The sequence below is a fragment of the Balaenoptera physalus genome (genome assembly GCF_965194825.1).
Source record: "Balaenoptera physalus genome assembly, chromosome: 9".
Lineage (NCBI taxonomy): Eukaryota > Metazoa > Chordata > Mammalia > Artiodactyla > Balaenopteridae > Balaenoptera > Balaenoptera physalus.
In genome coordinates, this window is record NC_138888.1 from 16522340 (window position 1) to 16537742 (window position 15403).

The 15403-nt window shown below is 35.1% G+C and overlaps 1 protein-coding gene across 5 annotated transcripts in view; it reads right to left on the reverse strand.

Annotated features, from left to right (window-relative positions):
• Window positions 1-2120: 2120 nt before the first annotated feature.
• TAB2 (TGF-beta activated kinase 1 (MAP3K7) binding protein 2) overlaps window positions 2121-15403 on the reverse strand; it is an 86395-nt gene continuing 73112 nt past the window's right edge. For 4 of the 5 annotated variants that reach the window (XM_082474655.1, XM_082474652.1, XM_082474654.1 and 1 more), the window contains 4 exons: window positions 14032-14192; window positions 13723-13816; window positions 12380-12460; window positions 2121-4087 (listed from right to left, as the gene is read on the reverse strand). In XM_082474655.1, coding sequence (XP_082330781.1) covers window positions 3945-4087; window positions 12380-12460; window positions 13723-13816; window positions 14032-14192 — 479 coding nt within the window. In that variant the 3' untranslated portion in view covers window positions 2121-3944. The remainder of the gene's footprint in view (window positions 4088-12379; window positions 12461-13722; window positions 13817-14031; window positions 14193-15403) is intronic. The other variant, XM_082474656.1, reaches the window with a different exon arrangement.

Sequence of the window (15403 nt, forward strand, 5' to 3'; positions counted from 1 at the left end):
GAAAAATGCCTCAAAACCCATTCATACAGAAACATAACCCACTGTTTTAGGATAATCCGGTTCCTAGAGAGAAAAGAGGTTGGCTCAGATAGTTTCACATTAAGCCCCTCAACACCTCTGTGAGCAGGGTTTAACATTAATATAATTATCTTCCTTTAACAAGGCAAGGAAAGAAAAGCAAGGGACTATCCCAGGGTTACAGAGTAAATCTAGGGAGATGCCCGAATTGGATCCCAACTGTCCTGACTCTTAAGGTTTGAGGGGTCTATCTGGGGAATAAGGTGGCACAGTATTAAAAATGCAACTGCTTTCATAACCTTCTTAAATAACTAGGTGAATTAATGAACTATTGTACTGTAACATGGCAATTCTATTTTTGAACTTGCAATACAGGAAGAAATTTATAGTTGCAAAGACAATGCATTACCAAGCACTTTTAATGACTAACTACACTCCCTTATAAAAAACAACAAGAACAACAACAAAAAACACCAAACAGCCTACTACATATTGAGGGGGGGAAATCCAATTTAACAAATATAAAGCTACAAAATTGTACTTTCTTTAGAGGAAGTCTTTTCTCTCAGTTGCCTAATTGTATTTTCAGATGGAAACAATAAAAATTAAAATGCAGCCCTGAGTCATTTCATCTTCAAGTATAATGGATACAATTATAGTTTCTAAAAACTAGAACCAAAAAAAAAAATATGTTCACTTGTCATGGAGAAATATAAGTATTTTGTAATATTATATAGGAAACTATGCTAATACCTGGCACGCAGATATCAAATCTGGAATGGCCTTTGGTGCCATTTAATATTATTTTCTAAGGCAACACAGTCAACTTCAATTACTCACAGACTGACGATTATATCTCATACCATTTACTTAAACTTATCATTGTTCACTATAATTTCCCATCAACATTAAACCGGGATAGAGGAAACTGATGAAATGTCAGTTAACCTTGCTATTTATACACGCTTTGATTAAAATATAAGTTAAAAGTTAATAGCTAATATAGTTTTGAGCTATCATAGATATGAGTTTATGTACAATTTCAATTCTCCAATATAAAGTCAATTAATATTACACTGTAGTTTGGCCCTGCTTGTCATTTAAAAAAATGGAAATTGTAAAAGAAAAATAAATTTTTATATTTTTTCCACAAAAATTCTCAATACAACGTGCATCTTTGTATAACATACTAGTTATATAGTGGATATTGGCCAACATTTTGTTAAAAATAAAAAGTTTTCCTGAGAAGTCCAGTTTACATGAACCGCTAACTGCCCACCTCCCCTTTCAATATAAAGAATGTCAGCACCCAAGGATGATCAGCAATGAGAAACGAAGTCCATCTTTCCATCTGAGGCTCTTAGTACCTGTAATTCTATTTTAGTGCAATATTTCCTGAAGGTAGTCTCCAGACCACCAACATATCCAGACCTCATATTCCCTGGCAAAGAATATTTATGTCCTACTAGGTTTCAAAGACCAGTCAAGGCAAGGCAGAGCTTTCTGTAAGTTATGTCACAACAAGATCAGCAAGGGCTACTCTGCTCTTTTCAAGCTCAGAAAAACTGAGTCATAATTTTTTGAAAACTCAATGTAAAGGTTCTCTTCAAGAGAAGCACCACCATCCTCAGCACTTCCACATAATACGAGAGAGCAAATATTAACTAAATGGCTACTCAGGTTAAATGGCCCAAGAAATCACATTTTCAACAACGGGGTAAAGTTTAAAAACCCCAAAAGAAATAAAAGAAAAAGCTATAATAAACTCTGAAAAAAGCAATATTCATTTTTCTGCCTTAGCTTAAAGATGATTGCTTTCATTCATTAGTTAAAAAGAAGCCTGGGGAAATTGATACAAATAATCCAAGAAATGCAGTGGAAAGCCATGATGTCATGAGAAGACTCTAGAGAATGAGTTTTCTCTGGTTTATATCAACTATCAAATGTTCTGCTGGGGCATAAATTACCTCCTGTCCCACAAACTTTAAAAACAAGTCACAAAATCCACATTAGAATATAAGTTTTTTAATTTTTATAAATAACTTATCTGTTACAAAGATAGTTTTTACCCAGCTAAATCACAAAACCATCAACTCAAGATATCCAAATTACGTTTTATTAATAAAACAAGTAAAAACTGATTTATCAATCTTCACATAGAACTGCAGATGAAGCTGAAAAACAAGGCCTATTTTTAAAACAAAATGCATCAAAGGTAAGGGCTTTGAGTTTATTGTCTAATTAACTAGGATTGTCATAGTTCTTCCCATATACAAGATGCAAAGCCTGGAAGTTAAGGCTTTGACATTCATATAGAATCACCTGTAATAATCCTGTTTATTTAAAAATATTCATTTGCAAACATTTACAGTGGGTGACAGTCTACATTACCTCCTATCTTTTGCTACATTTCAGCACTTCCCTTAGCCCCATTCTAAGCACTGATATATAATTCCATAATTGTTTTTTAAAATGCATACTGTTATTTCTTTTTCTTGATTTCATTTAGTTATATACATTCCTGATCATCTGAATATTTATTTTCCTTATAAAAATATATCATCAAAATAAAGAGATGCTTGAGGTTGCTTCAGTGTTCAAGTTTGCTTGTTTTTCTTTTTTCCAGCTCTTCTTCAGTTGTCCTAAATATGACTAGCCTTGTTTTATAAATATACATGATACTGCCACCAAGTCAGGTTTAGAAACGGACTGCCCCAACAGTAAAGCATTTAAACTTCTCTCCGAAAAAAGGGCTGTAGGTACTGCTGCTGTTGCTGGTTTTGAAACTGTACTTTCCCAATGGTAATCTCTTGTGAGAGTTCTGTGGGACACGAGGCAGATAAAGCAAGCTTAACCTTGTTGCTGTCAGTGGGTTAAAAATATCTTTTGTTTTAAGCTTCCCTGTGGAAGATAAAACACTGTGTTGTGTTACCCACTGCTAAAGTCAGTATATAGTGTGACCTATAGACGTAAGTCTTGTAATATTTTCTGCAATTCACTGTGCAGCATCTGTATGTCTTCACAGAACATCGGCACTCATGAGGGCAAAGTACAGAATAAGTAGAGGAAAGTTATTTTGTGCATAGTTTCATTTCATTAATGCTTTTTTTATTTTAAGGCATTGCTTCTCTCAGGTAAGGCTTAAAAAGGGACATGATCGTGCTTAATCACTAAAAGGAAAAAAGAAAATTAGTTAACAAAAGACTATTACACTATACATATAGAAATACAAGAAAATAATAAGGAAGAAAAGAAATCACTTAAAGCAGACTCGAGAGATCTGTACAGTAGGAAAAGCTTTGGGATATTTCACTCCATGTTTGTACAGACAATGCGTGCTGCTTTTCTTTTCATCTTTAGACCCTAGATGCTGGCTTCACAGAGTGGAGACGTTTTCAGGGAAGACAAAGACAAGGCCAAGAGTACCACAGATTTGTGAAGTTCTTCCCCTATCCATTGGCACTATATGGCAGCAAACAGTTTTTAAATAGTTAAACCTTGTTCCTTTTCTTCATGTTTGTAGTGTTTCACTGAAAGCTTTAAAAAAAAAAAAAAAAAGCCATTGTTCTATTCCTTCCTCCTGTCAAAATTCAGTAGTGACATGAGGGGAAAAGGTACTGGGAACACCTAGGTATTAATATATTGAGAATTATCCTTAATGGGCTACTGGTAACACTGTACATGGTTAGGCAGTGGGCAACCAAGTCTTTCAGCAGATTACCTTCATGTGATGAATTTCAACTGCCCATGATATTAGACTGAGGTATTATTAGCTCTGTGGGTTGACATTTAACATTAGCACAACACCATCTTGTCACACCTTCAATTTGACAAAATCCTATGTAGCAGTGAAACTTTTCCCCTGATGACAGACTAGTTTCTTGAACTTCAGATGTGGTTTTAGGGAAGATATAGGGCCTCTTGGCTCAGAAATGCCTTGGCATCTCACACTGTTCACAACGGATTAAGGCTGGATGGTTCAAAAAAGTACAGGCAGTACAATTCCACTGAGCCCCCTCATCATCTTCTGTGTCTTGAGTCTTTGGTGTTTTGATGGTGGACCTTTGATCTGTAAGGAAGCAAAAATCACAAAGTCATAAATTACTGGCAACTTTAAACAGTATTTGTACTGCACAGCATGAAACAGCTTGTTAAACAAGTGAAGCATCTAGCTGAAACTGACACACATGCTTGATCCTCACAACCTGTCTCTATCAGGCTGGCACTTCTCTGCTGGGGAAGAGCAACATGTAAATGACATAACCACCTCAATATCTCCTCAAAGGGGAAAAGAGCATCATTTCCCCCAATTTATAGCAGGAGAAAAGGGAAATCAATTCATATGGTAACTAATAGCCAAGATTACCATAATGTCACCTAAGATGGTGAAAAGGTGTCCAACTACAATGCAATACTGCTAGTGCATTTATGTCTGATTAAAGTTTGAGTTTCATTTCTCACTGAAGTAGTATTTCTATTTTTGTTTTCTACCAGGAATGGAAGTTTTTGTTAAATGTTCTCTATCTGAACAACACAAATAAAATATAAAGATGAACTAATTTCTAAAATCTTATTTATTTAACTAAATATCGACAATAGACCTCGGAGGAGTAAATCAGTAGAAAATTTTACCAGACTTTATTTCTCACTTTATTTTAAAATCATATTTATTATGGAACACTAGAAAGACTATTAGATTAAGAGTTGTGAGAATGGAGTTCTACTCCTAGCTCTGCTACTAACTCCTAATTTCTTTGCTCTGTGATCTTAGATAATAAATCATGTATCCTCTACATCTAATCTTTCTTACTTATAAAATAAAGTCACTGCAGCTTTATGAGACCAATGTTCTAGAATGTTTGAATGTACAGAGGTATCTTAAGTATAAGGAATAATTATATTCCTCCATGGTTGTGTCTAAGATGAAATTACGTTTATGAAACTACTTTTTTGGGGGAGGGAGGTACCATTATAATTTTAGAATAGTATCCCTACAAATTATTGTGGGGACGTTTCAAGTAAAAGGAGCATGCATTGTTGGATCTCTCCTGTCAAGGCTTATAATTTGTAGTTTCCAAACTACGTTAAAACAATGTATATTAATTTGAAAATTCTACCTGCTCCACGGAGTTGGTAACTAAATGATAACTTTTCTGCTATTTTAAAAGACAAACTATTGTATATAGTAGATGAAAATATCAAGTTTCTATAACAAATTTAAAATAATTAAGTAATGTTTGGTACTTTGTACCCCTTTAGCAGCACTTTACTGTCTGGCGTTAAACACTTTATTGCAAAATTCCCACTTTAAGCATTGGTCAGAAGTTTTTGGGCATCACCACAATTTCTGGCACATGCATGAGCAGCATGGAAGTACTATTTATACAGTAATTTTCTTTAAATTGAATAACTTCAAAACAAATATCTATTTAAGGTTTACCTAAGTAAAAATATTTGAAAAATCAAGGGTCTGACAGTACTAATTAGTACCCCCTAAAACACCTTAAAATAAATACAGTTAAAAAAAGTTTGACTTTTTACCATCTACAATTATTTCACACTCCATACTTGGGAAACATTTTATAGCATAATTGTTTTAATCTGGGGATAATCCAGTCTACTTACTAGAATTTTGGTCTCACCGAGGTTAGAAAACATTCCTACCTGGCACATTTTCAGTAAAACCTTGTCTTTCCTTTTTGTTTAACTACAAAGGTTTTTTAGGAAGGCTATTCAATCTATATTAACACTTCAATATATTATTAAGTGCCAGAATCTTCTTCATTATTTAAGTAATATCTAAGGTATCAACAGAGGACCTAAATTTTTTTAAAATGGAAAAATCTCCAATGGTTTTCTTACATCTGCACAATCTCTTTTGGTACTTAGAATTATGACTCTTATTTATGAGTGTTATTTGGAAACTAAGTAACCACCAGAATTGAAAAAAGAGGAAGTTAGGTTGCACAGGATGACTTGTGATTGCCACACTTCATTTTAGCTGTTAAAAAACCGTGCATTGTCTGTTGGTGGGAATGTAAATTGATACAGCCACTATGGAGAACAGTATGGAGGTTCCTTAAAAAACTAAAAATAGAACTACCATACGACCCAGCAATCCCACTACTGGGCATATACCCTGAGAAAACCATAATTCAAAAAGAGTCATGGGATGGGGCTCTTTGGTGGGGCTAATGGCAGACTCTGGGAGGGCTCACGTCAAGGAGTACTTCCCAGAACTTCTGCTGCCAGTGTCCTTGTCCCAAAGGTGAGCCACAGCCACCCCAGACTCTGCAGGAGACCCTCCAACACTAGCAGATAAAGAAACAGAGGCTAAAGACCCGTTAGCAGGAAAGTCAGCACTGGAACTCAGGACTTTTGACTGCAGAGACCACCCACACACTTCCACGTCTTCCGTCTCTCTCAAGGCCCAGCCCTGTCTTCCGAAGAGAGACCGGGTGCTGACAGGGTCTTGGTGCTCTGGCCGGGTGTCAGGCCTGAGCCTCTGCGGTGGGAGAGCCGAGTTCAGGACACTGGACCACCAGAGGCCTCCCAGCCCCACGTAATATCAAATGGCGAAAGCAAGGAAAAACACGTCAAGACACATATTAATCAAACTGTCAAAAATTAAAAACAAAGAAAAAATATTAAAAGCAGCAGGGAAAGGTAACAATTAACATACAAGGGAATCCCCATAAGGTTAGCAGCTGATCTTTCAGCAGAAACTCTGCAAGCCAGAAGGGAGTGGCAGGACATATTTAAACTGATGAAAGGGGAAAACCTACAACCAAGATTACTCTACCCAGCAAGGATCTCATCCAGATTCGATGGAGAAATTAAAACCTTTAGAGATAAGCAAAAGCTAAGAGAATTCAGCACCACCAAACCAGCTCTACAACAAATGCTAAAGGAACTTCTCTAGGCAGGAAACACAAGAGAAGGAAAAGACTTAAAATAACAAACCCAGAAGAATTAAGAAAATGGTAATAGGAACATACATATTGATAACTACCTTAAATGTAAATGGATTAAATGCTCCAACCAAAAGACATAGACTGGCTGAATGGATACAAAAACAAGACCGGTATATATGCTGTCTACAAGAGCCCCACTTCAGACCTAAGGACACATACAGACTGAAAGTGAGGGGATGGAAAAAGATATTCCATGCAAATGGAAATCAAAAGAAAGCTGGAATAGCAATTCTCATATCAGACAAAATAGACTTTAAAATAAAGACTATTACAAAAGACAAAGAAGGACACTACATAATCATCAAGGGATCAGTCCAAGAAGAAGATATAACAATTGTAAATATTCATGCACCCAACATAGGAGCACCTTAACATAAGGCAAATGCTAACAGCCACAAAAGGGGAAATCGACAGTAACACAATCATAGTCGGGGACTTTAACACCTCACTTTCACCAATGGACAGATCATCCAAAATGAAAATAAATAAGGAAACACAAGCTTTAAATGATACATTAAACCAGATGGACTTAATTGATATTTATAGGACATTCCATCCAAAAACAGCAGATTACACTTTCTTCTCAAGTGCTCATGGAACATTCTCCAGGATAGATCATATCTTGGGTCACAAATCAAGCCTTGGTGAATTTAAGAAAATTGAAATCGTATCAAGTATCTTTTCCGACCACAACACTATGAGACTAGATATCAATTACAGGAAAAAATCTGTAAAAAATACAAACACATGGAGGCTAAACAATACACTACTAAATAACCAAGAGATCACTGAAGAAATCAAAGAAGAAATCAAAAAATACCTAGGAACAAATGACAATGAAGACATGACGACCCAAAACCTATGGGATGCAGCAAAAGCAGTTCTAAGAGGGAAGTTTATAGCAATACAATCCTACCTGAAGAAACAAGAAACATCTCAAATAAACAACCTAACCTTACACCTAAAGCAATTAGAGAAAGAACAAAAAACCCCCAAAGTTAGCAGAAGGAAAGAAATCATAAAGATCAGATCAGAAGTAAATGAAAAATGAATGAAATGATAGCAAAGATCAATAAAACTAAAAGATGGTTCTTTGAGAAGATAAACAAAATTGATAAACCATTAGCCAGACTCATCAAGAAAAAAAGGGAGAAGACTCAAATCAATAGAATTAGAAATGAAAAAGGAGAAGTAACAACTGACACTGCAGAAACACAAAGGATCATGAGAGATTACTACAAGCAACTCTATGCCAATAAAATGGACAACCTGGAAGAAATGGACAAATTCTTAGAAAAGCGCAACCTTCCAAGACTGAACCAGGAAGAAACAGAAAATATAAACAGACCAATCACAGAGACTGAAATTGAGACTGTGGTTAAAAATCTTCCAACAAAAGCCCAGGACCAGATGGCTTCACAGGCGAATTCAAATCAAACATTTAGAGAAGAGCTAACACCTATCCTTCTCAAACTCTTCCAAAATAGAGCAGAGGGAGGAACACTCCCAAACTCATTCTATGAGGCCACCATCACCCTGCTACTAAAACCAGACAAAGATGCCACAAAAAAAAGAAAACTACAGGCCAATATAACTGATGAAAATAGATGCAAAAATCCTCAACAAAATACTGGCAAACAGAATCCAAGAGCACATTAAAAGGATCATACACCATGATCAAGCACGGTTTATCCCAGGAATGCAAGGATTCTTCAATATACACAAATCAATCAATGTGATAAACCATATTAACAAATTAAAGGAGAAAAACCATATGATCATCTCAATAGATGCAGAAAAAGCTTTTGACAAAATTCAACACCCATTTATGACAAAAACCCTCCAGAAAGTAGGCAGAGAGGGAACTTACCTCAACATAATAAAGGCCATATATGACAAACCCACAGCCAACATCGTTCTCAATGGTGAAAAACTGAAACCATTTCCACTAAGATCAGGAACAAGACAAGGTTGCCCACTCTCACCACTATTATTCAACATAGTTTTGGAAGTTTTAGCCACAGCAATCAGAGAAGAAAAAGAAATAAAGGAATCCAAATCGGAAAAGAAGAAGTAAAATTGTCATTGTTTGCAGATGACATGATACTATACATAGAGAATCCTAAAGATGCTACCAGAAAACTCCTAGAGCTAATCAATGAATTTGGTAAAGTAGCAGGATACAAAATTAATGCACAGAAATCTCTTGCATTTCTGTATACTAATGATGAAAAATCTGAAAGAGAAATTAAGGAAACACTCCCATTTGGCATTGCAACAAAAAGAATAAAATACCTAGGAATAAACCTACCTAAGGAGACAAAAGACCTGAATGCAGAAATCTAAGACACTGAAGAAAGAAACTAAAGATGATACAAACAGATGGAGAGATACACCATGTTCTTGGACTGGAAGAATCAACATTGTGAAAATGACTCTACTACCCAAAGCAATCTACAGATTCAATGCAATCCCTATCAAACTACATATGGCATTTTTCACAGAACTAGAACAAAAAATTTCACAATTTGTATGGAAACAAAAAAAACCCCGAACAGCCAAAGCAATCTTGAGAAAGGAAAATGGAGCTGGAGGAATCAGGCTCCCTGACTTCAGACTATACTACAAAGTGACAGTAAACAAGAGAGTACGGTACTGGCACAAAAGCAGAAATATAGATCAATGGAACAGGAAAGAAAGCCCAGAGATAAACCCACGCACCTATGGTCACCTTATCTTTGATAAAAGAGGTAAGGATATACAATGGAGAAAAGACAGCCTCTTCAATAAGTGGTGCTGGGAAAACTGGACAGCTACATGTAAAAGAATGAAAGTAGAACACTCCCTAACACCATACACAAAAATAAACTCAAAATGAATTAAAGACCTAAATATAAGGCCATATAAGGCCAGACACTATAAAACCCTTAGAGGGAAACATAGGCAGAACGCTCCATGACATAAATCACAGCAAGATCCGTTTTGACCCACTTCCTAGAGAAACGGAAATAAAAACAAAAATAAACAAATGGGACCTATTGAAACTTAAAAGCTTTTGCACAGCAAAGGAAAACATAAACAAGACAAAAATGGGCAGAAGACCTAAATAGACATTTCTCCAAAGAAGATATACAGATTGCCAACAAAGACATGAAAGGATGCTCAACATCACTAATCATTAGAGAAATGCAAATCAAAACTACAAAGAGGTATCCCCTCACACCGGTCAGAATGACCATCACCAAAAAATCTACAAACAATAAATGCTGGAGAGGGTGTGGAGAAAGGGAAACCCTCTTGCACTGTTGGTGGGAATGTAAATTGATACAGCCAGTATGGAGAACAGTATGGAGGTTCCTCAAAAAACTAAAAATAGAACTACTATACAACCCAACCCAGCAATCCCACTACTGGGCATATACCCTGAGAAAACCGTAATTCAAAAAGAGTCATGTACCACAATGTTCACTGCAGCTCTATTTACAATAGCCAGGACATGGAAGCAACCTAAGTGTTCATCGACAGATGAATGGATAAAGAAGATGTGGCACATATATACAATGGAATATTACTCAGCCATAAAAAGAAACGAAATTGAGTTATTTGTAGTGAGGTAGATGGACGTAGAGACTGTCATACAGAATGAAGTTAAGTCAGAAAGAGAAAAACAAATACCGTATGCTAACACATATATATGGAATCTAAAAAAAAAAGAAAAATGGTTATGAAGAACCTAGGGGCAGGACAGGAATAAAGACGAGCAGACGTAGAGAATGGACTTGAGGACACGGGGAGGGGGAAGGGTAAGCTGGGACGAAGTGAGAGAGTGGTAGTGTATATATGGACATACATACACTACCAAATGTAAAACAGATAGCTAGTGGGAAACAGCTGCATAGCACAGGGAGATCAGCTCGTTGCTTTGTGTCCACCTAGAGGGGCGGGATAGGGAGGGTGGGAGGGAGATGCAAGAGGGAGGAGATATGGGGATGTATGTATATGTATAGCTGATTCACTTTGTTATACAGCAGAAACTAACACACCATTGTAAAGCAATTATACTCCAATAAAGCTGTTAAAAAAACAAACAAAAAGACCCCCTGCATTGCGAAGCAGAACTGATTTCAAGAACTAAGTAAACCTCTATAAGTGAAACTAGTACCTCCCTATTTTAGCTTTAAGGCAAAAATGACTGATTCTTTATTTCTCCAAAAGCAGCCAGTACACAAGCTTCTATCTTTTGTGCAAAGGTTTTTAAGTACTGGAGTTTCTCTTTTTCTTTTCTTACTTTTTATCACGGGAGAACAGTGAAATAAACCCTCATGCACTTATCCTGCTTCTACAACTCTCAAGACGAATCTTATTTCATCTATATTCCACCTCCTTCCTAACCTCAACACATAAATACTGGATTATGTCGAAACAAAACAGGATCTTTTTATATGAAAATTTTAGTTTTTGAAAGAGAGTAAAAAGATTGTATTAAGGCACTCATTTAGAGTCTAAAATTCCCACTTTGCTTATTTTAAGAAGCTAGGCTATACCACTGTTTTCTTTATTCCTTTATTCAATTAACATCCAAATAGCATCCAATGTCTGAACACTGGCTTCCCCATGTACTATGCCAAATACTCTAATCTCACTTTTGCTCCTTTGTAGTAAGAGTTCATTATGTTCCAGCTAACGATGTTTAAAAACATTTAAATTAAAAAATATGAAGATAAAGCTAGGCCTAATTAAATTATACTTGAACAAAAACGAATGGACAGCACAGGATACTGATTGAGACTACGAAAATTCTTGTAACAAACTAAAAAACTAGTAACATACTTGGTTCTTTCTTATTCCCATTTCTGTATGTTTTTTAATGCCTGGAGTAAAAAAACCCACACAACCGTTCCGACATTTCTTAGTTTGGTGTCTATATAGTCTGTGAATATCAGTGATGTAAAAATGATAGTAGGTAATTATTTTAAAAAACCATTCGTCTGAAATTCAGAGTATTTTGATTACAGAGAACTATGCGTAAACTAAATAGGACAGAATACTCATGAAAAATAAACTTTCCTAAGGTGTCTTCCTTAACGTTTGTCTAAAATTTCAAAGAATGCAAGTTTCTGCACCTGGTGATTTTTTTTTTTTTTTGGCCAAGATTTGCTATTTTGGGAGTATATAATGAATCCTAAGGACATGCATATTACTTTTCAAGAGCTAAGTACATTACATTTTTGCACCCTCCCCAATTCCCAGCATGTAAGTGAAAATAAATATTTTCCGAATGAATCCATCCAAGAATGCCAAAGTTTGAAGCACTTCTAGAGTGGAAGGTTTTCCAAAACCTTGCTTTTCAAAATGCAACAGTTCTCACACTTACTGGACACACTAACCTTTGGGTTTTGGTGGCACAGGACCTACAAATCCAATATTGTCATAAAAGTTATGAATAGCGCTGGGATTAAAATGTGGTCCTGAAATACATAAAAAGTAAGTATATCAATGCTTATAGCTCAAAAATATTAAAAAAATTGTTTAAAAAACCAAATATTTTCTTTCTAAAAAATATCACAGTATAAATAGAAGAAATACTTTTTGCACCTCTAACGTCAAATTACATGTCAGGATTTCAAAAACAGCTGAGATAGGTATAATATAGTACCCATAATAGAGGTCTAAGTGGTAAATTGGGGAAGAAGGCAAATTAATGCCAGTAAGACAGACAGTAACAGAATTAGAACTAGACCCCTGTTCTATGTGACAAGATAACTTAAAATTTAACAATTTAAAATACAATTTTAACATGGTCTTAAGCAACTAAATAGCTTGGCTTCAAGTAAGTATAAAAACCTTGTACTAATGTAATACAATGCTTCAGATTTTAAACCAAAGGAACAAGTTCAAGAATTATAGTTTCTAGACTGGCACTAACTTCCTTTTTCTCTCCAAAGTTAAATTATGGCATTTTCAATGAATGTTTCAAGATAAACAGCTTACTTACTAAAATAAAACAAATCATCTTTCAGTTTAATGGATTTTGGCACATACTAAGAAGTATGATTAAGGGCTTATTTTTTGGCTTCTTCCCTTTCCTGTCTTTTCCGTTTTATACATTTCTATTATTTCTAAACTTTAGAATTAGGTTTAAGTTATAAATATTCCTTTTAGTTGTCTATGGAACTGAATTGTAAACATTTTTTTGTTCTACAATAAGCAGTTATTGCTTGTCAATAATAGCTCAAGTATAATAAACTATCATTGTCCTAAAAATATATAAGCCGTATTTTTATTTTCTTCTCTATTTTAGCAATTAAGAAAGTACCATTAGGGTGGCGGTGCCTTTTAAATTATGTTCTTAAAAGCATAATTCTTGAAAGGGAAAAAGGAAAAAGGTATATGAGGTTCGTACATTTTAATCTTAATAAATATTGTAACAGATTATACTAATACATAACAGCAATACTTTTGACAATACAGCCAGACACACTAATCACTGTCTTCCCTTAACACACGACTAAAGGGGATTTGAAGGCTATACAATGTATCAAATTACTCCGCAACCAAATACATAACTTTGCGGGGGAGTGGAGAGCGAGCAAAAACAAAAATCCAAGTAGCACTATATGGCTCCAAAGTCAAATCGGAAACAGTAAGATTACAATTGATAAGTCTGTTTTTAGCCGTGGGAAAAGAGTTGGTAAAAATGAATTTCAGCTGAGTATGCATTGAACTTTACCTCGGGCTTGAAAAAGATCAATTTCTTTGGTTAAGCAGTCAATGTCAATCTGGAGTTGTCTATTACAACTTCTCAACTGCTGCATTTCTTCGAGCTGAAAAATAATTCCATGTGAGAAGGATCTACATTGAACTCTTGTGTTATTAGCTAAGAAAGAGTGAAGTTTTGCAGGGGGAGGTAAGGACAGAGAAAGAAGTATGAATTAAGAGCATTTCTAGAAAACAAGATCAAGCTTTTATACTTAGGACAGATTGCCTATTCTCATGTTCAAGCATAGCAGTCACAACAGTTAGAGAAAGAAAGACTTACTGAAGGTATTTGGGATATGGAATTTGATCTTTTCAGACGCCTTCGAGTTAGATTATTTTCCATTTCATTGACCTCAGATTTTAGTTTATCCAGCTTTTTCTTTTGAATCTCAAGTTCTCTTTGAAGTCGTTCCATTCTGGCCTTCTGATGTACCAAAAGAGCTGCAATACATATTAGTAAATATGAGGACCCACCCAGTTTAGTCAATTAACCTTTAAACAGCCTTGGGAAAACAAAACAAATGACTACTTCTGTGACAAACAAGAGGCTGCCAAGAATCCCAAAGATAACAATAACACAAAATATTGTGAGTTAAACATTTAAAATTTCAAAATTTTTTACTTGAAAATTATTTTAATTATTTAAGCATACAAATGTCACTCATTTTTTTGGGGGGGGAGGTTTTAATATGGCCAATGACAGCATTTTTGCCTATAACCGCTCAAAAGGTCTAGTAGAGTCAATTAACCTACTTACTCTTTAGTTCAAATTTGACCCCTTGAAAGGATAAGCCCCTCTACTCCAAAACGTCTGACATGTTTGGACTATACATAAGGTATCCTAATATAGACATGTTATAGATATTTTAGAAGGGAACATGAGTTAGGTTAAATCCATTTTGATGTATACAACAAATAAAACTGATTTCAATTCACATGAATGTTAACATTAAATTCCTCAAACTGCAAATTAAAAACCATACCATTCAGATAAATCAAACACATTTTCTTATACTGCAATTACATTTTGTGAAAATATTTTCCTAAGATTTCCTAAGGAAAGAAAATAAGCAATCAATCTTGTCGCATGAATGATGAATTGCTTGGGAAACCTTATTAAACCATAAAAATTGGTGTATGTTCTTGCCATCTCTGGACAATGTGAGCTTCACTTCTTAGGACACTGGATTGGTAGTGAAGATACCTGAATAGACTTCTATTAAAAGGCAGCTTGGGATGATTCTACCATGAGAAAACAGGCAGATTTGGGAAAATACAATAAATAACCTCTAAAAATGAAAAATAGTAATAAAATGAAAAAGTCAAGTTGATTAAACAGATTAGATTAATGCTAAACAGTCATCATCAATCAAACTCAAATTTCCATGAATCTAAAAACTAAGGAAAAGGCTATATACATTCAGGCCGTTCAATCCAGTAGTGTATTCTAGAATCAGAATTAGGGTGTGAGGTGCGGGAGGCTAGTTAGGCTCAAGTACTTAAAAATTACCTTTAAACAATAGATAATTTTTCCCAACAAAAATTTGACACTAATATAATCCACAGGTATTTCCTCTGTAATTCTCCTTTCTTACTTATTGGAAGAAAAGAATATTAGGGCATTATGCTTCAAGTTTTAAAAACCATGACTG